Below are 22,044 nucleotides of genomic sequence, written 5' to 3' on the forward strand. Positions count from 1 at the left end.
GAGGAGAAGAGGGGTACAAGAGACCCTCATTCTTGGGATCAGTGGGGATTTCAGCAATGAGCTCTACATCGGTCAGACTTTTATCACCTAACCTGTGGATAAGTGATGAAAGTCAATTATGGTACAACCCCTTATTAAGCTCCTAGGCCCCTATATAGATCACCTCCACCCCACCTACCATGTGCCATTCAACTGGTGTTGTCTTATGTGGCAGAGGGTCCTTTGGGCCCCTCAGGCACCAAGGCTTAGGTTCAACTGCTACGTTGGCTGTAGAAATTTCTTCACTGTCCTTTTCATCTGAAGCCATGTACTTGCTGCCAAAACAACCCCATTCAGACCAATGGAACGAATCCTCAGATACATAAATGACTGCACCAAATCTGGTATGTGTGAACAGATCCTAAGATTATGAGTGTGAGGCCCAACAGGGGTTATCCAGAAGGGGGAAAAAGGAAGAAAAGAGCGGGTGGCATTGAAACATCAAACCAACTCATACTCATCCTGGTGTTCCACTCTGGTCCCCTCCGGCCTTCTTCTACTTCTAAGTACACGTCTGCTGTGGCCAACCACTGCGGTACCAGTGCTGAAGCCAGCGATTACCATAGTGGTCACATCTTGGACAACACTTGATGACGCTACTAGTAAGGCTTTCTTTAGACAAGCTGATTTCTCGTTTTAACGAGCGAACGAAGAAGTCAGAGTTCTCTTGTGTGGCCTGTTTAGACAGGCAGATACATCGTTGGCTCGTTCAATCGAGGAATCGTTCAGTCTTTCCCATTCACTGTATAAGTGATTAAGGGGACTAAACGAGCGCTGGTTAAACCGAACGATCAGTGAACGAGCCGACCATGGTTTATATGCTGCGTAAAGTGAACCACAAATGAAAAGTGGATGATTATCGTTTGTCATTCGCACGTGTTTAGACCGAATGATTATTGTTCACTTTCGCTGGTTTGAACAATTTTTTTGAACGAACCATTCCATCTTAAAGGGCCCTAAGCAAGCAGAAGCCGGAGGGACCGGATTTGAACATTAAGAGGAGCAGAAGCTGACTTGTTGTTTTATTGCCGCTCAGTCTTTCGACATGTTTTTGACAACCCCTCGATTCATCATGGCCACTGTTCCTTTGCAAGGACTTCTCTTGTGCATTCAGGAGGGTTTCCTGCCGTAATTCTACACAAACATTCCTTCTCCTATGCAGCACGTGCGATATGGAATACTGGTTACAGCCGGTGTGACCGCACGTACATCCAACGCCCCTCCATTGTGTTGTGTGTCTTGTGATCTGAAAGTGAGGAAACCGACGCTTATCAAGGGAATTTAAACCTTGGACTGGAAAGACGGGAATTTCCTGTTCGAGTACAACATGTGTTCACCAAAGTATCCCATGGCCAAACCTGTTTCTTAAAGGAACAGAGAGAATCTGAGACCTGTAAGCACAATACACACTGTGCAGACCAAGCTATATCAGTAGGACAAACCCCTTACTCTAAGGGACCGTTCAGACACAGCGCTCATCGCTCAGAACTCGTTATAACGATAACAGTGAGCGATGGCTTTGCTTTTATAGACGGATGTTTTCACCTAACGAAAATCGTTGGAAAATGGACGTAGCGGCACGTCAGTCGTTAGAATATTATTGTGTAGCGTTTGCATTAAACGATAATTAAACGGTAATTGAACGATAGTTTGTTTGAAGGCGTCCGTATTAAGTGAAGGAGAAAAAAAAGGCATCTTTGTACCGGCTCGTGAACATCGTGGGTGCGCTTATCTGGTCTTTAAGAAAAACCTAGCTGTTTAGCGGTGACGGAAACAAACTAGATGTTTTTAACCCCTTAAGGACCAGGCTTTTTTGTACCTTAGCGACCAGACACTTTTTAGGGATTTTATCCATGTGGCGGTTTTACTGCCGTATTTTTTTTCCTATAGCTACCAAAATTATTTTTCCTGCTTTTTTTTCCCGTGACATAAAGAGCCATTTTTAAAAATATTGTTTTCACTGACTTTTGTTTCCCGTTTTTTTAGTTTTATCGGGGGTGAAAAGCTAAAAAAAAAGGATTTTTTTCACATTTCTAGTTTTCTTTTTTTTTATTAGTATATTTACACTAAAATAATCACCAATCTGTCAAAGCACACACATCACCTTATATTGAAGAGAAGGTTTGTCCTTAGTATCACGGTGCACGCCCCCCACGATCCTGGATCCTGGATCAAATATATAGTAGAGCCAAACAAGAAGGAGAGAAGCAGCACTCCAGGGAATTATCTCAAAGAGTTGTCTTTATTGTGCCCACAACGTTTCAACCCTAGTTACATGGGTCAAATGTTGGGAGTCTGTGTATGTTCATTAGGACTTGACAAAGACCCGTGTAACTAGGGTTGAAACGTTGTGGGCACAATAAAGACAACTCTTTGAGATAATTCCCTGGAGTGCTGCTTCTCTCCTTCTTGTTTGGCTCTACACTAAAATAAAGTACAGGAATGGGTTCCTCATTTCGTTTTGTACGTTTTGATATATAGTATGCATGGTTTTGGATTACAGGGCGCATACGGCGATGGTTTTGGTTGACGTTGGCTTTCGGTTATTTTCTTTCTTATGTATATAGTGTTGTCTTATTCTCTAATTTTGTTTTACTTATGTATGTAATTATGTTTTTTAGTATCTATATCCCCCAAGACGTCATATAAGACCTCCTGGGAGTCATTCATATATTTTATTTTTTATTTGACATTTTCCCACTGTAGTTGGGACATCCATAGGAGCCCCAGTTACAGGGCAAAACCTCCCCTGTAGTGACATTAGTCACTGGCAGAGCTGATCAGGGTCTAGTACAACCCTGCAGCTCTGCTATAGCAGGGAATCCCAGCGGTTACATGACCCCAGGGCTCCCGTAGGGGAAGTTATACTTCCACTTTCACATTTGAGCACTCATTGAGCGCTGTGTACTCGGGGAAGGAGAAGGCAGAAAGGGTTAAAACCCCCGTCTGCCTTCTCCTCCTGGTTATAAGCTGTTACTAAGGGCTCCTTTCCACTGGCGAGATAATCGTGCGTTTTCAGTGCGATGCGAGAGTGCGAGCTCTCGCAGGAAAGTCCTGCACATGTTGTTCTATGACAACCTTTCCATTAGCGATGTTTAAGGGCAAGCTGCGATGCGAGGATTAGCAATCGCTGCAGGAAGATTGTTTCAGCGTTTTGCGTTTTTCTCTCGCACATACAGTGTAATGGCAAAACAGATTCTCGCATCGCAACGCAACGCAAAAACTTGCGATTTTGCAGCGATACAGTGCAATTTTAACATTGCGAATTTCTCGCAGCGATTATCGCTATCGCCAGTGGAAAGGAGCCCTAACAGCCGACAACCCGCCCTGCTTCTGATTGATTACAGAAACAGGAGGCTTTAATCCCCGCTGTAATTTTACATACGGCTGGGCTTAAAGCCCGGGATCAAGCGCTGTATATTTACAGTGCCTGGTCCTAAATGGGTTAATATAAAAGTAAAAAAAAGATGCCTATTATAGGCGATCTATGTTAAGGAATTGCAAAAGAGTTATATGAAAAAAACTAGTTGGTACAAATGATAGTATTTTTGTCATTGGAATGTAAATAATCTCTTGGCCATCCACATCAAAAATACTTGTAGTTTTGTGTATTGAGCTATTAGTGACCTAATAATAATCCAGGAATCCAAGATCTTAGCGCGTGCGTTTAAAATGGCGAATTAATTTTCCAATGGTGTTGGTTGCTGCTTGCAGGGTACGACACAACGGCACGGCCAATGGTTGAGCACTAGGTGGGCGTGTTAAAATTGAAGCTTTGTCCTCCCAACAGCCAATCGCTCTGCCTTTAGCCAGCTGAATGTATCCCGCCAAACGAATAAACACTCCCCTCAAATTGCTGAATGAATGTCCTTTAAACAAAACGAAAAGCGAACTGCCGAACGATGGATTTTAAGTGGATTGAAAGACAACGAGGAATGAATTGGTAACGAGAAATACACGATGGGCGCATGTTTACACACAACGATTATCGCTCAAAAGACGGCCTTTAGGGCATATGCACACAAGCAATTTTCACATCCATGTTTGCAAATAAGAGAGATGGAACAATACCTCTGAAGCGCCACCTATTGGATGGCAGCAATTCTGCAAATCAATGTCAGACACTTTATACAAGTCTTTATAACAATGATTGGGAATTATAAAAGGATCTGACATTGATTTGCAGGAATTCTGCCATCCAATAGGTGGCGCTGCAGAGGTATTGTTCCATCTTCCTTATTTGCATATATTTCCCAGAGGAGCATGCATGGCCTTATAAGTGTCCTCACTCACTTTCTCAGTGTCTCCTCCCACACCTTCTGGGCTCAGTCACACGGGCGCCGATCCTGTGTTCCTGCACGATAAGACAGACACACTGCAGGTGCGGCCGACTCTCCGCACCGCCGGAAGAAAAAACACATGACCAGCTCCCTTGCTGGCAATGTCTTCTTTCTTCCAGAGGTGCAGAGAGTCGTCCGCACCTGCAGTGCGGCCGTCTTAGGGCTCAGTCACACGGGCGCCGATCCGCCCTTATTGTGCAGGAACACAGGCGGATCGGCACTCGTTTGACTGAGCCCTCTAGGTGATTTCCTTAAGGAGAGATGATACCCTTACCAACCCATGTCATAAGCCTCTTACTAGTGAAGCCAGAAATTTACTGCACACTGAAGAGGGCAAAAACCCCCAAACAGCTGTCCGTGTATGGTTTTCTGGCTTTTGGTTTTCAATTCCCAATCACTGTTATAAAGACTCGTATAAAGGGTCTGACATTGATTTGCAGGAATGCTGCCATCCAAAAGGGGGCGCTGCAGAGATATTGTTCCATTTTCCATAGTTGCATATATTTCCCAGAGGAGCAAGCATGGCCTTATAAGTCTTCTCACTCACCTTCTAGGTGTTTCCTTAAGGAGAGATGATACTCATCCTGATCCATGCTATTGAGTGCACACAGACCCATAGTAGTCCATGTGGCCATGCAGACGTGTCTGTGCGGAGAAAAGAATTTTTAAAAATCACACCCCGTCCTACTCTGCTCTAATCTCTCAGACATTAGTCACCCATTCAAATTAATAGGTTATCAATAGTAAAAGTCTGGAAAAACCCAGGGACATCATGTTGGGAAGCCATGTGGAATCTCATTGATGCCATTGCGGCAAAACACTACAAGGAGATTCTTGAGATAGGCAAGTATTATTCCTCCAAGAGCTGCACATGGCAATGGCGTGTACAGAGGCAGCTAAAGGAAGGGGCAGAAGCATACCGTTAGTAACTCTTGGGTTGCCCTCACGGGAAAGGCGCGGCAGTAGAAGATTACCCGATAGAAGCAACGTCATAAGAACAGGACCTTGCAAACTGAAAGTCAGTACCATAGCAACAAATCTCATGCAACAACACAACACGGCACTCTCGGGGCGCGGTCCTGCTCATGGCAAACATACCGTAGTTATTACTAAGGGAAGAAGGCAAGTTGCCATTTTACACATAATATGCAAATTGACAGAGATGTCGGCATGGCTGATATTGTTTGCCGTTGACACATGTCTGTTTACACATCTAGATTAAAGTAAAGTATTTAGTAGTTTATATGGCTAATATCAAGTGACTTGGCTAATAACGGCTTATACTTAAGTTGCTACATTCCCCATCTCCATGCTGATGTTGATCAGCGCTCATTGAAAAAAGCTAATTTTCGACCTGTATAAAAGGACCCTAAGACACAATAGCCTTTTCCTACAATGTAAAAAAGGTCACCTATCAATATAGACCCCTGGATTATCCACTTGTGTGACATCCATTCAGATTTCATAGATATATCTTTTTCTGGGATACCTGAGTGGCAACCTGTATGACTTAAAAAAAACAGCCTCCACAAAATCCCTTAAAGGGGTAGGTTATCAATAGTTGATCGTTAGGGGTCTGTCAGCAGTGCTCCAGTGAATGTCGTTGTCACTTCAGTCCATACGAGGCACGGTGCCGTTCAATGTATAGTGGCTGTGCCTGGTATTACAGCTCAATCCCAATCACTTGATTGAGACTGAGCTGCTTCCAAGTCATGTGATCAATGAATCAGTAGCCTGAGAAAAGGCTGCATTGCTTTTCCCATCAGCTGATTGATGGGGGTCCCAACCCTACCTCCCAACTATTAATGAGCTCTCCTTAGAATAGGTCACCAATAGTTTAAACCCAGATAACCCCTTTAAAGTAAATGTTCATTTATTAGAAAGCAGGGAGGAAATCCTTTAAGCATTCTCATAGCAGCTGCATTACTATACAGGGACAATACTAAGGGTGACTTTACACAGAACCACTATCATCTGAATAGTTGCTCAAAATAGTCACTAAACGACTATTTGCGTACTTTTACTCAGTGCAACTGTTGTTCACTTGCTCTGTAATTTCGCAATCGCTGAACTAATTGTTGGGAACATTTATACAGGCCGAAATATCATTCATCAACTAATTAGGGGGCGTGAAGTTCTTTGGTGGGCATATATATAAAAATTTCGACCTCCTCCCCAACAGACGCTTGTTTGTTGCCGAGTGTACTAAATGCACAAAAATACATTCAACTGAACTGCCAGAGACTAGAACAGCAAGTCCAGCAGAGAATGTTCAGTCGAGGATCATTCACACATAATTATGTGTTTTCGGGGACCAATGAGCGATAAGTGGGAGGGCAAAATGCTCAAAAAATGTGGGAGCCAATCAGTATTCAGTGGGAAGTGCACGCCAAACAAGTGCACACCTCCCTGCAAAGTCATTGGCTGGTCGTTGAAAGACAACGATTACTGGTAATTCTCACTTCTCATCCTATTGGTGGCCGTGTTTATACGGGCCAACTGTCACTTTCATTGGCTATATCGAGCGACTATTCGGACGATAGCTGTCCCTTGGAAAGTTACCCCATGAAATGTCTTAGGATACGTCTACATTGGATTTTCACACTCAAGGATCCTCTTGCAGATAGGAGATTCGTTAGGAGGACGAACACACTTTTCAGGTTAACATCTTTACCAAGCTCATCTTTCTCTTGTAGGTACGTTCGTGTTGAAGCAATGCACCACCCCAGACACTCCCCAGAGTATTTGTGCGCCATGTATCCCTGGACGTACGTACAGCGAACACTTAACAGGACTAAATGAATGCCTTCCGTGTACCGTATGCCGCTCCGGTGAGTTACTTCTTCCCAATCATTCCTCCTTGGCTAGAGGAGATTCTTTGTTGACCTAGCAGAGGGACATATTCTTCTTCTCCATCTGTGAAATGGGAATGTGATGCAGATTTGTTGTTTGCCAACATGTCTGTCTATGCAGTGATGAGTTGCCTACCAATGCCATACACTTTACATTATGTTCAGTTGACAGCTATTCCTTTCAAATCTCCCCTCACCCTAGCCGAGCTTCCATGGGAAATAAGATGCTACCATCCACAGGATCAGGTGAAATCCAGCAACCTGATCCTGCTTATCCCTGACATCTGGCGTCAGGGAGAGTATGAATACCCTCGTATGCATTAGATGGTTGGCCAGTCGTTCCAAATTCAACTGCTTGGGTTGACATTCATCTAATTTGTATGGACACTTTAGGGCTACTTGCCTTTCCACCTTTCGATAGAGTGCCCATTTTCCTGCTTGCATAATAGGTGGATGCGCTTCCTGCCCTCCAGTCAATGACGTCCTCCGTTCTATCTGTAGGACCTTGTGCCTACCTTGTTCACTGTACTGGGAATGCATTGCCAACCATCCAATCTATTTATGATGTCTTATAGTTGGTATTTGGGGATGGATAATTTCTTCTTGTCCATGCTAAAGTGGAAAAAAAAGAGGTAGCTGTAGTGAGGTTTTCCTTCACCCAAAGCAGAGAGGCTTGCTTGTACCCCTTCTGGTTACCCAACAACTGGGACAATGCCCCAGCAGCCTTCTTCTAGCTAATCTTCTCGTTATCCCCTTAAACTATTAGTATTTCTAATTACATTTCTCATTTACAGATCAGGAAGAGGTGTCTGCATGCACGATCACAAAGAACGCCATATGCCGCTGCAAGGAAGGAACCTACTGTTCTCCCGAGGAACCTTGTGAGATCTGCCGCAAGTGTACAACAAGGTGAGAGCTCCGCATGGCACCTATACAGCTAATCTACATACGCTATTAACTTGAAATGTTAAGGCCCATTTACACAGGACGAGTGTTGGGCAAACGATGCCCGACACTCGTCCCTGTGTCTCCGTGCTCCTGCACGGGAGCTAGCAGAGCTGTCTCGCTCACAGAGCGGCCAGCAGGGGGCGGGGCAGCAGCAGGAGATTTCTCTCCTCTCACTCCCCCGACGCCCTCCATTGAGATAACACAGCGGCCGTTCACTACTGAACAGCGGCTGTTTAAATTGTACGATGAGCGATGAGCTCATTGTCCATCGTTTATGCTGCATAAACGATCAGGGATGAAGCTGATCGCTCATTGTTCAGCTTAAACAGAATGGCAGATTTAATGCATTTTCTTTCCCTGCGCTCAATTAAAAAAAAAAGTTTTACAATACATAATATGCACCCAAAAATGGTACCAATAAAAACTACAGTTTATCATGCAATAAAACAAGCCCTCATACGGCCATGTTGAAAAAATAAAAAAGTTATGGTTTTTGAAAAGTGGAGATGAAAATCCCCCCAAAATTGTTGCGTCCTCATGGCCAAAATAGCTCATAAGGAGTTCCTTTGTTCTCAAAGTATGGCTGCTGTATCTTATGGGATGAAAGGTGTTTTCCAGAACTGGCAATCAATATAAGATTGCTGGGGGTTTGCTAGCTAGGACTGCCACTGATCAGCTGTCTTCAGAGGCAGCAGCACTCAGAAGAGTGTCACGGCCACTTCAATAAATAGCAGGCACAGCTCTGTACCTTTCATAGTGGTTGTCCCTGGTATTCCAATTCCCTTGAATGGGACTGAGTTGCTCTTAGGCCATGTGACCGATAAATGTGACATCACAGGCCTCTTTGATCAACTGATTGATAGGGGTCCCCATTGATCTGATATTGATAACCTGTCAGCAGGTATGGTAAAAAAAATAGGAAATTGTTTTCTAAATGAGCTGTAAACACTAGATAATTATCAAGTACTCATCATGATTGTCACGTACAGGCGATAAGGAGGCTTAGATTGTGGAGTGACTGGTACCCAACTCTCCGAGACACCGGACAAGTGACCATCACTTACGGCCCCAATTCTACAGCAAACCAATTTGTCCCCTTACTGGACAGGAGGAGAGAGGAGAAAGCACGATACCTATCGATCGTGCCTCTTTCCTCGAACACTCTGCAGTATTGCAAGCTTGAAGTCGTTAGAATACCGTCTGATTTGTACCCTGCTTTCCCAGGCTCCTGCATGCATGTGAAGCGAAAGCTCAAATCATCCACCTGATCCGTTCTAACACTGCCACCACCAGTTTCGATATCTGTAAACTGGAACCCGATTTATGAATTATGAATACAATCTTTGGAGTATTATGGTTCGTTGTTAAAATGGACAAGGCCTGAACTAATAAATTGCAGATTTATTCTAGAAAAGGTCTAGCAGTGAAATATAAATAAAATGTACAAAGGTATATAAAAAGGGTTGTTGCATGGGAGAATAAGGGAATTACAGGTAATACACGCTCAGCGGATTTAAAATAAACAGGAGAAATTAAAAGAAAGTTACCAGATTTGGATTTCAGGTCCAATATCCGCTTGGTGGGCTTCCGAAAACTGGGGGACCATCCATATGCCGCAGCACACCCGACCATTTGGACCTGTCGGGTCCTGCATTTTAAAGGGTCCCTCAGTACACACCTTCTCGCCGCCCCCTCTGAGGTCATACACAGGGGGAGGATTAGATTTGTAGAAACTCTGAGAAATCATAATTCCCTATTTCCAGTCCTATCTTGGTGGGAGGACCTCCGATCATGAAGATATGCCTGCCATATTTCTTATAATGATTTTATCTACTCATGAATATCAAGCATGGGGCAGAAATCATAACCAGGTATGGGTTTACGTAGTTGGAGAGGGTCCCACGTAAGTGGATGCGTTTTGTTTGGCTGGGCCACCCGATTCTGAAAATATGATTCATATCGGGATAGGACCTTCATATTGAGTTGGACTCCAGGGTGTCTGCGTGAACCATTCAAGGTGTCCCTCCACACTAGCATGAGGTCAATTTAGCATCTCCTTGTCATTAGCCAGTTTATGGCCAGTGGGACAAGGATTTCCTGTCCTCTTGTATATCAAAGGCTTATTAGATGCAGAGGAGGAAGGGGAGATTCAAACATTGTAATTTATAGAGCTTCTCCGTATCCTGGTAAATTACAAACATAAAATGGAAGCTGAGGTAGGCCCATGGCCTGACACACAAAATGTCTGACAGCCTAACGTCTCTACATGCCATATCTATCTATATATCATCACATATCATCACACCTCCCTTTTTTGATGGGCAACGGTAATTGATCTCTACAGATCATTGCCAAAGCCTATCTCTGTTGCCTCCTCATGACGGGACAGTCCATCGGCATTGCCATGTTCACTTCCTCTCTTGTGCTGGATAGTAAAGTCGTAGGACTGCAGCACCAGACTCCGGCGTAGTAGTTTGCCATTTTCTCTGGCCACACGGTTCAACCAGCTGAGCGGGTTGTGATCCGTGATTACCGTGAAGTTACGCCTGTATGGATATAGCTGTAACTTCTGTAGGGCTCAGACGATGGTTAAACATTCCTTCTCAACCGTGGCATATGCTACCTCTCTGGTCAGGAGCTCCCGGCTGAGGTAGGCCCATGGCCTGACACACAAAATGTCTGACAGCCTAACGTCTCTACATACTATATCTATCTATATATCATCACATATCATCACAATGATCAACACTTTTCTTTGTCCTCCAGTTGTCCGCCGAATCAGGTTATAAAGACGCCCTGTAATTCAACATCGGATGCACAGTGTGCACCTCCTGAGAATGAGCCTCTTGAAACACGTAAGTTACTCCTTTAATACTTTTTGCTAGTTATAATATTTGTCTTCATCTTGCTGAGCTTTATTGAAAATGTGTTCATCAAGTCCTCAGCAAGATACGTCACATAATGTAGTTGGGATCTACTGCCAGCTCTGTGTCCGTACTATGGACGAGGCAGCGCCCTCTCTCCCTCTCCTAGCAGGTAGTCATGCAGGATCTAAATCACCAAGCAACAGCTAAGGGCTCTTTTACACTGTTTGTTCGCCAGATTAAAAGAGCCGCGATTAACTAGATGAGATCGGTATGGCACTACTGGCTGACTGGGTGCAGCTTTACATGGGCTGAGAGTTGAGCAAACAAGTATTCATAGAAACCTTTATGCCCGATTGTTGACCCGTGTATAAAGCCATTAAAAGCCTTGAGTTACATCCAGCAGTTCTGCTGTATCCTGTATGTTGTATACTTGTTTCCTTTAGTGCTAGTCAATGTGAATAACTCTGTGTCCAGACTAAAATAAGGCAGCTCCCTCCCTACCTCCCTTAGCAGACACTCACATAGGATTTAAATCATCAAGCAGGAGCTGAAAAATACAAGAAAATCTGCTGCATGTAGCCAAACCCTTGTATCCTTGTCTCTTAGCGCAAGAAACAGGAGTAAGCAGCACCTCATAGGAGTCTTCAAGAAGCCATAACTTAAGTTAAATCCAAAATTTCATCTTTATTAGTTAAAACTCCATCAGTTTAGATACTTGCGACGTTTCGTCCGCAACAGCGGACTTTGTCAAGCATGTCAGACGAAACGTTGCAAGTATCTAAACTGATGGAGTTTTAACTAATAAAGATGAAGTTTTGGATTTAACTCAAGTTATGGCTTCTTGAATATTCCTATGAGGTGCTGCTTACTCCTGTTTCTTGGATATTGGCTTCTGGGATCCTTGGAGTCCGGATCTATTGGTGAGCCTGCACCATTATAATATAGCTTTCCTTTCTTCCCCACTGCTGTGGCTATTTGGTGTGCTGCTGAGACCCTTTTTCTGTTTGAACTTGTCTCTTAGTGCTAGTAAATGAGAATAGCTCTGTGTCCAGACTATGAATGAGGCAGCTCCCTCTCTCCCTTCCATAGCAGGAAGTCACATAGGATGTCAAGCATCAATCAGCAAATAAGCTGCATCTAGCCAAACCCTTGGGGTATGTTCACATGAGGCAGAAATGCAAATGTGGATAAGATTAAAAAAAAACAAAAAACTTGTCTACATGTGGAACATTTGTTGTGGTTTGGACTGACAGATGTCTTATTATTCCCTTAAACATAATTCCCTCCTGCGACACCTGATATGTAATTGTGCTATTCTCTTACAGACCAGATAATACTTCTTACGCTACTTATCTTCATGTCTGTCGTCGGTGCCGCATTCTTCTGCTTTGTGAGATGTGCTGGTAAGTGTCCAATGCACCTCTATGTTATAATATAGTTTAAAGCAATGGACTGCAACCTATAGCTTTCCAGCTGTTATAGACAATCTCCCAGAGAGAAAATGCCACACCATGAAGAAATACTCGAAACTTAACAAACAGATGGAGAATGAAGTTCTGAACATTTGACTCTAATTTCAAACAATCACACATCTCCTGCAGCCAAATAAACAGGATGATAAGTAAGTTGTGGGGCCACCATGTTGGGCGATACAGTCGTTGACGTGACATTGCATCGATTCAATGAGTGCTGGAATACTGTCCTGGGGTGGTGCTGACCATGTGCTATTGACCATAGGTCATCAAGGCTGTAGGAGAACACTCAAATGATGTCCAAACAAGCCCTACAATTTCTCGAATGCTTGGCCAGTACCATCTCCAGATCTCTCTTCAATCATCTGGACACCTTGCAAGACATTCCTACTGATGTTCACTGCATGGGGCCAGCTGGAAAACTGCGTTGGGGATGCTTTGAAGATATATTAGTGCGTCACTTCATCAACATAACTGTGAACCATCAATGTACCCCTGATGCATACTAGAGGGGATCGACTGTTCATGCTAATGGCACCCCAGACAATGCCTCCATGTTGATGAGCTGTGTGGCTCTTCAAAATAGCTACTACGTGACGCTGTGTGCGCCAGTCTATGACTTATAATGTTCATCTCAGTGCTCCAGTCATAGTAACATAGTATGTAAGGCTGAAAGAAGACAATGTCCATCTATTTCAGCCCATTTTGACTGCCCCCACCCCACCCCTTGTTGATCCAGAGGAAGGCAAAAAATCCCTAATGAAGCAGTCCCTCTACAATAATCTACATTTCATTCTGCTGATCACTGTCTCCAACTGCGACCCATCAGTATGGCATCCTCTTGAGTTTCTACCACAATATGGTGCCAAGTCCAACCGGCTGTAAGTAGTCCTTTGATGAAACTTTTTGTAGCCTTGTCCATTTGATAAAATGGCTCTCGATAGAGTTTTTGAGAGATCTTCACTCCTTGATCTTCCTGCAGACACAAAACACAAAGCAAAGCAATTTCCGTGGAGGTGACAATGTCTCCAAATTTTGGTTTGCCCCTTTTATCACATTCCCAGATCGTGTCATTGGTCCCGAAAATGCATCAATTTGCAAAACTTTTTTTTTCTGAAAATTGCACAATGCTGTGACAAAACCTTCGAGGTGTGGCATTTTCTCTGTAAGGCGGTATAAAACTACAAGTCTCAGCATTCTCTAACAGTCCGAGAGCTGCAGTCGTGTATTGGGTTGAATGAAGCGTTATAGGAAGATGCTTAGTATCATTGTTAAAAAATTGGAACTGATTGCGATTTTTTTGCTTTTTTTCAGACTCAAGATGGAGTACAAAAGTGAGTGCGAATGGCGGTTGCTGTTCTACTAAGTGAAATGATGTCTCAGTTTTCATTTTTTTATACATCATGTGATTACTTTTAGATTTTTTAAGTCCCCCGTACATTAGAGTATTTGGAGCTGTGTGCTGTCCGTGTTAATCCATGGACAGCACATGGCTCCATTATAGCCTATGAGGCTATACACATTAACGTTTTTCACGCGAATCGATGGCCCACATGAAAAAAAACTCACCATTTGCCCCATTCCTGTCCGTATTATGAACAGGGTACATCGGACAGCACACAGACTACTGTCCATGTGCCATGCAATGTGATTGTGAGCCTTTTTCTCTGAACACTTTTATAAAATTGTATAATTGCCTAAAAACATAGAGCACATCTTGGCGTTCAGCAAGTTCTCCACATTTTTGCCATTTTTTGCAAATTTGCTTAATAAATCTCCCCAATTTTACGTATTAATTACCATAAACTGTCCCTTTTATAAGGGCACATTACATGTTTATTTTCTGTACATAAGATATTTGTTGCTTGTATACAATGACTGACGGATGTGAACTGTACTTTATGACAGATATCCGCTATATGTAATAAGACTCCAGAAGAAGACACAGAAACGCCTTTTCTACCTCGAGGATCCAAACTTTACTTGAGGGAAAACTTGTCAGAAAATGACAAAAATGAAGGTAAGTTGAGAAGTAAAGTCTTTCCTGCATTTCACCCCTTCTTTCTGCATTTTAACTCTTTTGTAGTCTTAGTTTAACCACTTTCAACAAATAGACATACTATTCCTTCCTAATTACAGTGCTTTAATTGTCAGGAAATTATTAGTTATTGTCGGGCAAATGTGAGCGCTAGTGCTCATTTAATGGCACCCCTACCCGCCCATTGGAGCACCCGCAACGTCATTGTAGAGTGCCGATGGGTTACCAACGCAACTTGGAGCCTAACAAGATCCTCAAGTTTGCCATAGGTATAGGGTGGTCCGGTTCGGAACTGTTGATAGTCTTTCCACAAAATAGGCCATCAATAGTAAATCAGTTGGTGTCTTCAGCCCAGGACTCCTGCCAATTAGCTGTTCGCCATGTCAGTGTGCTTATGCACCAGGCTGATTGCTGCAGGAAGCAGACAGATCTGTTCGCACTACAGTGGCTAGGCTTAGTAATACAGTCACAGTTCCCATTGAAGTAAATGGCTGCAATACCAACCCCCACCACTGCATTGAGAATGGAGCTCTCTGCTTCCTGAACAAATCAGCTCAGTGCATAAGCGCACTGGTCACACAAACAGCAGCTCGGCGGGGTTGCCAGACAATAGACTGCTACTGATCTACTATTGATGGCCTACCCTGCTGATAAGCTGTCAATAGTTTATAACTGGACAACCCCTTTAAGCAATGTCAGAATTAGGGCTTAATAACTTGCCTATCAGTGATTTATAATTACTACTATAAAATAGTAAACAATTTCTACTTGTTAGATGGATTCCTTGAAAGTAAGCTGAGCACAGATTGTCCCGTTGCCGGGACCACCAGTGATCAGCTGCAATCTGTGGAGAAACTTAACATTAAGTGTTCAGTATCGCTGCAGCTCCTCCACAGGAAAAATTAGGTATTGCATAGTTCTCATTGAAATCAACAGACAGTCACTGTCATACACATAATTGTTCTGGTACAAGAGCTGCTTACACAAAGCTGTAAACTTTATATCGTTCTGCCTTCCTCCTGCCGTTGGATTGATACAAGACCCTCAGATTGTCGCCGCTGTCTTATAACCCCCTTTTTTTCCTCCTATACAGCCATCGCATCGACTTTCCATTACTTTGTGGATAAGATCCCCACAAGAAGCTTTGAGCGATATGTGCGAGAGCTGGGACTGACCAATAACGAGATTGACTGGGCGAAACAAGACAACATGGGCAACATTTTCGAGCAGCACAACCGCATGCTGGAGCGCCTGCACCAAGACAAGAAATTCGATGTGAACGTCTGGTTGAACAAACTGCACGACATGAGAATGGGGGAGGCGGCGGAAAAGATAACCAGTGAATTGCTTAAAAAGGGATTGTTTGAGAGGTCGACTCAGGAATGAACATTTATTTCATTTATTTATTAAAATGTTTTTTACTGCAAAAAAAAAAAAAATACTAAAAAAATCTAAAAAGTATTTAAAACCCAAATCCTACGGTATGCTGAGTGTCTTATTGATCTGTGTTAGTAAAGCTAAAACTCACTCTACACTCTCCAATGGTCCAAGAAATAGGCCATGTATGTAAAGAAATGGACCATGCACATGCGTGTGTAGAGTCTCTATGGCAGATCATGGAGTCCCTACAGGTACAAATCCCAGGGTGAATTCAGCAGCGTACGTAGAAAAGTGGGCAACCCATGGGAAAGATAAAAATTAATTTTGGCATCCGGGACGGCAAGGCCTATTCATTGCTCCCTACACACCTACTCCATGACATTTGGGCCATTTTCCTATCCCATTGCTTGCTAAGAATGCAGTTTCTCTGTAGAGGGACGTCCTGCACTGGTTCCCGGCAGTCAATAGCATAGTATGGATAGGACGAACCAGGGCTGGGCCCCTTCTCTTCAAGGACCCCATAGCAGCTGTAATGTCTGCTTTTATAGTACGTAGTCCATACCCCTGCCATGTGCCCCAGGCCTGGGTAGGATCACAATCCCTTTCTTATAAGTAAAGGATGGGATTTACTGGGCCATGGCATCCACACAAGGAGGTCCAAAGACAGATTATTCAAAGTCAACTGGACCACCTGCCTTCACCCACTGTCCCATGTGGCATATGTGCTATGGATTTTCCACAATGGAAATTCTGCAGCAAATTTGCCCTAAATGGTGTAAAATTGGTGCAAATTCACCATTGATTTCACCTCTTCAAATAATGCAGTGAAATCTGTACCCAAATCCACATTTGGGTTTTGTTGCACATCCAACGGATGTTTCACTGTGGAAAACATGCCACTTGTGAGAGTAGTCTTAAACGTCTGGTGGGAGACGTTAATTTTATTAAAATACTGCTAAATGTAGGGTATAGACTTGTAAGGCCCTGTTCACATTTTGCTATGGGTCGGTCGCACAATCCATTCCGATTCCACAATTCTATGACAAATCCAGGTCATTTAAAGGGGTTGTCCCATTTCTAGTTGTTTTGCTGCAGGTAGCAGACATCTCCTTACATTGCACAGTGGCCCGGGTTGCTGTTGCAGGTTGAGTTCCATTCATTTCAATAGGACTGACCTGGCAGTACCAAACAGACTTTGGGACAAATCTAGAGGTGAAACCTGAGGAACTTCGATCTTCACCCTTTCAACCAAGCAGTCGGGATCTGGGCTTGACTATTGAGTCCCAGGCTGTTACACAAGTGTCTTAACAGAGGTGTAGTCAGAGGAGTCCCAAACTTGGGCAGGAAGGACAACATGAGGACAGTCTGGAGAATGGTCAATACCAAGCCAAGGTCAGGAGTGGGGAATGCAGGAAAGTTAGACAACGGCAGAGTCAGAAACTGGGAAATCAGCACAAACAAATTGCAACTTCAGCTGGACTAAAAAGACCAAAAGTTTAAGCGCTTTCCCAGTGGCGTACATAGAAGAAATGGGCTCTCCGTTATGCTTTCTGGTTTTGCTCCTCGGGACTGTAAGGCTTCCATGCCCTTTAAAATGCTCCTTGAGCCAATTCTCCACCTACCTGTTTGCTAGCAATGTAATTCCTCTTTGGAGGAAGGTCTTATTTATATGTTCTCGCTACCCAGTAGCAAAAAGGAAGGTGCAATCAGAACTGCGGCCCCCTCACTTCGGGGGTCCCATAGCAGTTGCATGGTCTGTCTCTACAGTTCGTATGCCCTCCCTTAGGGGGAAGGTGCTTGATATAACCAGAGGTGCTCAGGAGACCAGTGCACGGTGTCTGCCATGAACAAAAGGAGAGCAGTAGCACCAAGATGAATATGCAGCTCAGCCGATGGCAGAAGAAGAAATTTAAAAAGTACCTTTTATTATAAAAATATAAAGAAATATAAAGCAATAGGGTGTTGACCACAATAAATAAAAAATGTTTTCGGACGCGTTTCCGGTGCGAACAGCAACCTTAGTCGTAGCAAGTAAGTTACAACAACAGAACAAATTTTAAACCAAACATGGTATTGGCCAAGTACGTTGTGATGTCGGGTGGGAAGGGGGGGGGGGGGGGGAGTGAATCAGATGTAATGCAGACTGGAATGTAAATTGATCATTACTGTGAGCTCTATGGTCCCTAGGGGGTTAAATGAACAATTATGCTTTGCTACATTTTTGTGATTTTCTGCCCTCTAGCGGTTTTAGTTTTTTGTTTCTTACCTTATTTATTGGCTGCGTGTCTTCCTTATAGACGTAGGTACCCGTATTCCGTGACTATCCTGCTGTCGCCTGTGATGGTGGAGATTCCAGTCATTACATATGAAGAATAATATACATTTGAAGTTATGGAGGCGGATCTTTATGGAGTTGCTATTTTGATGGTAATGCTGGAACGTACTGGATGGTTATTAGCTCTCTTATAGTGTTATATTGTGGATTGATGACATCATTATCGGATCGCTTTTTACCTTTTTTTATGGTATGTGCAATCACTGCATTATGCGCATACGCACCGTCCGGTGGGGGGGTCGCTCCGATGGCGGCAGCAGTAATAGTGTTGCACAGCTCTGGGATTTCCCCGATCTCTGATGTGCGTGTCACGTGATTGCTGCTATCGGGCTCATCATGTCTCCAGGGGGTTTGCTCTGTTTAATATGTAGCAGGTGGCCTCTATTACTGATTACTATATAAGGGAGCACAGGGTAGTCCGGGACAAATACCCCCAGATTTTAATCCTTCTGAGGTCGGTAAAATGAGTGCCCAGCTGGCTGGGGGTAATAAATAAATTAAAGCGCTGTGGAATAAGTTGGAGCTATTCTCCCTTTCTTGTTGTTCTGCAGGGTTAACTGAACTAGTTGTGTCTGTTATATAGTGCGTGCACAGCAGGGGCGTAACTAAAGGTTCAGGGGCCCTGATGCAAAAGGTGAGCTGGGGCCCCCCTCTATCTGTATCTGTACCCGTACCCATACCTAAACCACGCTGCACAGAGACATAACTTGAAGCTTCTGGGCCCCAATGCAAAACCTGTAAGAGGGCCCCCAACTATAATGCTTTATTCATAGTACTGGGCTCCCTATATGGAGAAGAGAGGCCTTATGGGCCCCCTAAGGCTCCTGGGCACGGGTGCAACTGCATCCCCTGCATCCTCTATAGTTACGCCCATGGTGCACAGTGAATAGAGCCCACTGATTTCATTGGGTTAATTTACATGTTGGTAATTTAATGCGCATTTCAGTTGCACAAAAAATTAAAACGTTTTGGCTGCATAAGGAATTTCGCTTCTGCCAGTGTGAATGCAGCCTTATGAGGGCAGGGGTTACAATGCTGCTATGGGGTATGTAGATTATTGGGTTAATCACTGCTAGCAGATGACATATATGCTATATAGGTTTACTCGGATCTGTCTGCGGGCAGCATATTCTGGCACCTCTTTAGTGCAATGATTTATATTTTGCGCAGTCTAGGCCGCTTTTACACGGCTGAGAAAATTGTGCGTTGCGAGATGCACGAATATGAATCCCCATTTTTTTCAATGGGGTCATATACATGAGCAATTTTTGTGTTTTTTCATATTTTGGGATCCACAGTGCTGCCTCCTTCATGCATGCGACGAACACATTTATGATAACTATATTAATGTGTAATGACACGTCAGTTTCGTCTCCCTGTTGGTGCACTGGGGTTCTTTATACGTAGATGTGTCATTTTTGTAATTACTTGAATATCTTTTGTGGAAAAATTAATTCATACATTGTGCAGCAATAAAAGATATTTACTCCTTAATGGACCGTGTGGAGTCCGTTGTGTGTTCTGGTTTCTAGTAATGTGGATTCATATATGTAGTAGCCATGGAATTCGGTAACTAGTGTATGCCCACTGCGCTCCAAGCAATATACTGAGCTCCGCTACATCCATAAGCACTATCACAGATCACTATACAGACCATCGTCCATCATACGCTCCATATAATATCCCCAGCATGCTGGACATCGCCTGCACAGTTATAAATGAGGTGAGTGCCGCATACAACATGTAAAGCCTCATAGGTTTAACAAACCCAATAAAGCCAAAATATTAGGAGATAGTCGTACACTTCAGGCTGCTTTCACACCTGCGTTCGGGCTCAGCGCCGGGTTTTATGTCTCCGTTTTTAGAGTAGAGAAACTGATATAAAACGGAAAAAGAAGAATAAACTTTTCCCCCCATTGATTGACTGCGCTATTTTTAAAAAAACGGAAACCAGATGGAATGGAAGCAAACAGAAGCCTTTCCTTTTTTCTTAACCCTTTGCAATCCAATTTTGGATTCAGGGTTTCCTAGGGAGCTTTCTCTTTCTGCCATTATACAATGGCGCCATCTGCTGGCTAGAGCCAGTACTGCTGAATGGCACATGCTGGAGAGGCCCCCCCCCGACAACAGAGCGGCCAGTAATATACAGTAAGAATACCCTGCCAGACGTCTTCTAACATCGAAGCTGTACAGGCTGTAATCAGAATGTCTTCAGACATCAAACAGTGGATTGGAAAGGGTTAAAACCCCATTGAAATTAATGGGGTAAAAAAAGCTGCTTTTTTTTTGCTTTGTATTGTTTTGGTTTAGTTTCCCTTCTCCAAAAAATTGAGGATGAAGATGGATTCCTGATGTGAGCCCTAATGTAGGTGTGAAAGCAGCCTTACTCCATTGTAGATCAAACAAATATATAGTAGTGGTGCTCTCAATATGTACCAGAGCGAACAAACCTATGAAGTGCTCAAGTAACTACAGGCGCCATGATTAGCCTTTAACCGGTGTGGATGAGAATGTGCCCACCACAGGGCACTGAGGACAGATTACAGTTGGAGTAAGATCTGGATACGTTGGGCAGAAAAGTGGAAAATGAGGTTTAACACTGATAAATGTGTGGTTCTGCACATGGGCAGAGGAAATACATGTCAATTACACACTAAATGGGAAACCACTGGGGAACACTGACATTGAAAAGGACTTGGGGAGTTTAGTTAACTGTAAACTTAACTAGAGCAACCAGTGTCAGGCAGCTGCTGCCAAGGCAAATAGGATCATGGGGTTCATCAAAAGAGGTCTAGGGGCACATGATGAGAACATTGTTCTTCCTCTTTTACAAGTCACTGGTCAGATCACACATGGAATATTGTGGACAGTTTTGGTTACCGGTACTCAAGAAGGACATATCAGAGCTTGAGTGGGTACAAAGTAATAAATGGAATGGGCGGACTACAATACCCAGAGAGGTTATCATTGGGGTTATTTAGTTTAGAAAAAAGATGGCTGAGGGGTGACCTAATAACTATGTATAATATATCAGGAGATAATACAGAGATCTCTCCCATCATCTGTTTATACCCAGAACTGTGACTGTAACAAGGGGGCGCCCTCTACGTCTAGAGAAATGAAGGTTTCTACACCAACATAGAAGGGGGTTCTTTACTGTAAGAGCAGTGAGACTATGGAACTCTCTGCCTGAGGATGAGGTGATGGTGAACTCAATAGAAGAGTACAAGACGGGCCCTTTCTTGAACGATACAATACTACATCTTATATCACTGACTACTTCAGAAGGGTCTCTGGGTCATTATGAATGCGGCGATACCAAATGAATTAACCTATTTTTACACCATAAAGGGGGAAAGGCGGGGTGTTGTCATTTTTTCTTTTTTTACTATTGTTTTGAATTCTTTTTAATTACTTTTATATTTTTTAAAATTATTTATTTTCATCCCACTAGGGGACTTGAAGATCACCATCTTTTATCATTCTTACAATACACTGCCATCAGCTGTTTACAACTGGACAACCCCTTTAATGTTTGTCAGGGAGGTTAAGTCCACCATGGAGTTTGTTTGTGGTAGGTCTCAGATAAAGCTTCTGTATAAGTAGTTTATTCTTTTAACGTCTTTTTGGCGCAGCTACTGGTAAAGATTGCAGTAAATATAATAATTTCTGGATTTGTATCCTAGCCCATAAACATCAAGGGAAAGTGTTACCAAGTTGTCAGTAAGTTGTCCAAATTGTTAATATATTTGATGTTAGTGTAATTTGGATGG

General features: G+C 43.3%; 1 protein-coding gene across 1 annotated transcript in view; it reads left to right on the forward strand.

Annotated features, from left to right (window-relative positions):
• Positions 1–19,765, forward strand: part of LOC136612778 (tumor necrosis factor receptor superfamily member 10B-like) — a 35,610-nt gene extending 15,845 nt beyond the window's left edge. Inside the window, exons 3-9 of the mRNA XM_066593440.1 lie at positions 7,076–7,210; positions 8,026–8,140; positions 10,946–11,034; positions 12,372–12,449; positions 13,833–13,852; positions 14,427–14,538; positions 15,650–19,765. Coding sequence (XP_066449537.1) covers positions 7,076–7,210; positions 8,026–8,140; positions 10,946–11,034; positions 12,372–12,449; positions 13,833–13,852; positions 14,427–14,538; positions 15,650–15,942 — 842 coding nt within the window. The 3' untranslated portion in view covers positions 15,943–19,765. The remainder of the gene's footprint in view (positions 1–7,075; positions 7,211–8,025; positions 8,141–10,945; positions 11,035–12,371; positions 12,450–13,832; positions 13,853–14,426; positions 14,539–15,649) is intronic.
• The last annotated feature ends 2,279 nt before the right edge of the window (positions 19,766–22,044 follow it).

Source organism: Eleutherodactylus coqui, chromosome 2 (genome assembly GCF_035609145.1).
Source record: "Eleutherodactylus coqui strain aEleCoq1 chromosome 2, aEleCoq1.hap1, whole genome shotgun sequence".
NCBI classification, from domain to species: Eukaryota; Metazoa; Chordata; class Amphibia; order Anura; family Eleutherodactylidae; genus Eleutherodactylus; species Eleutherodactylus coqui.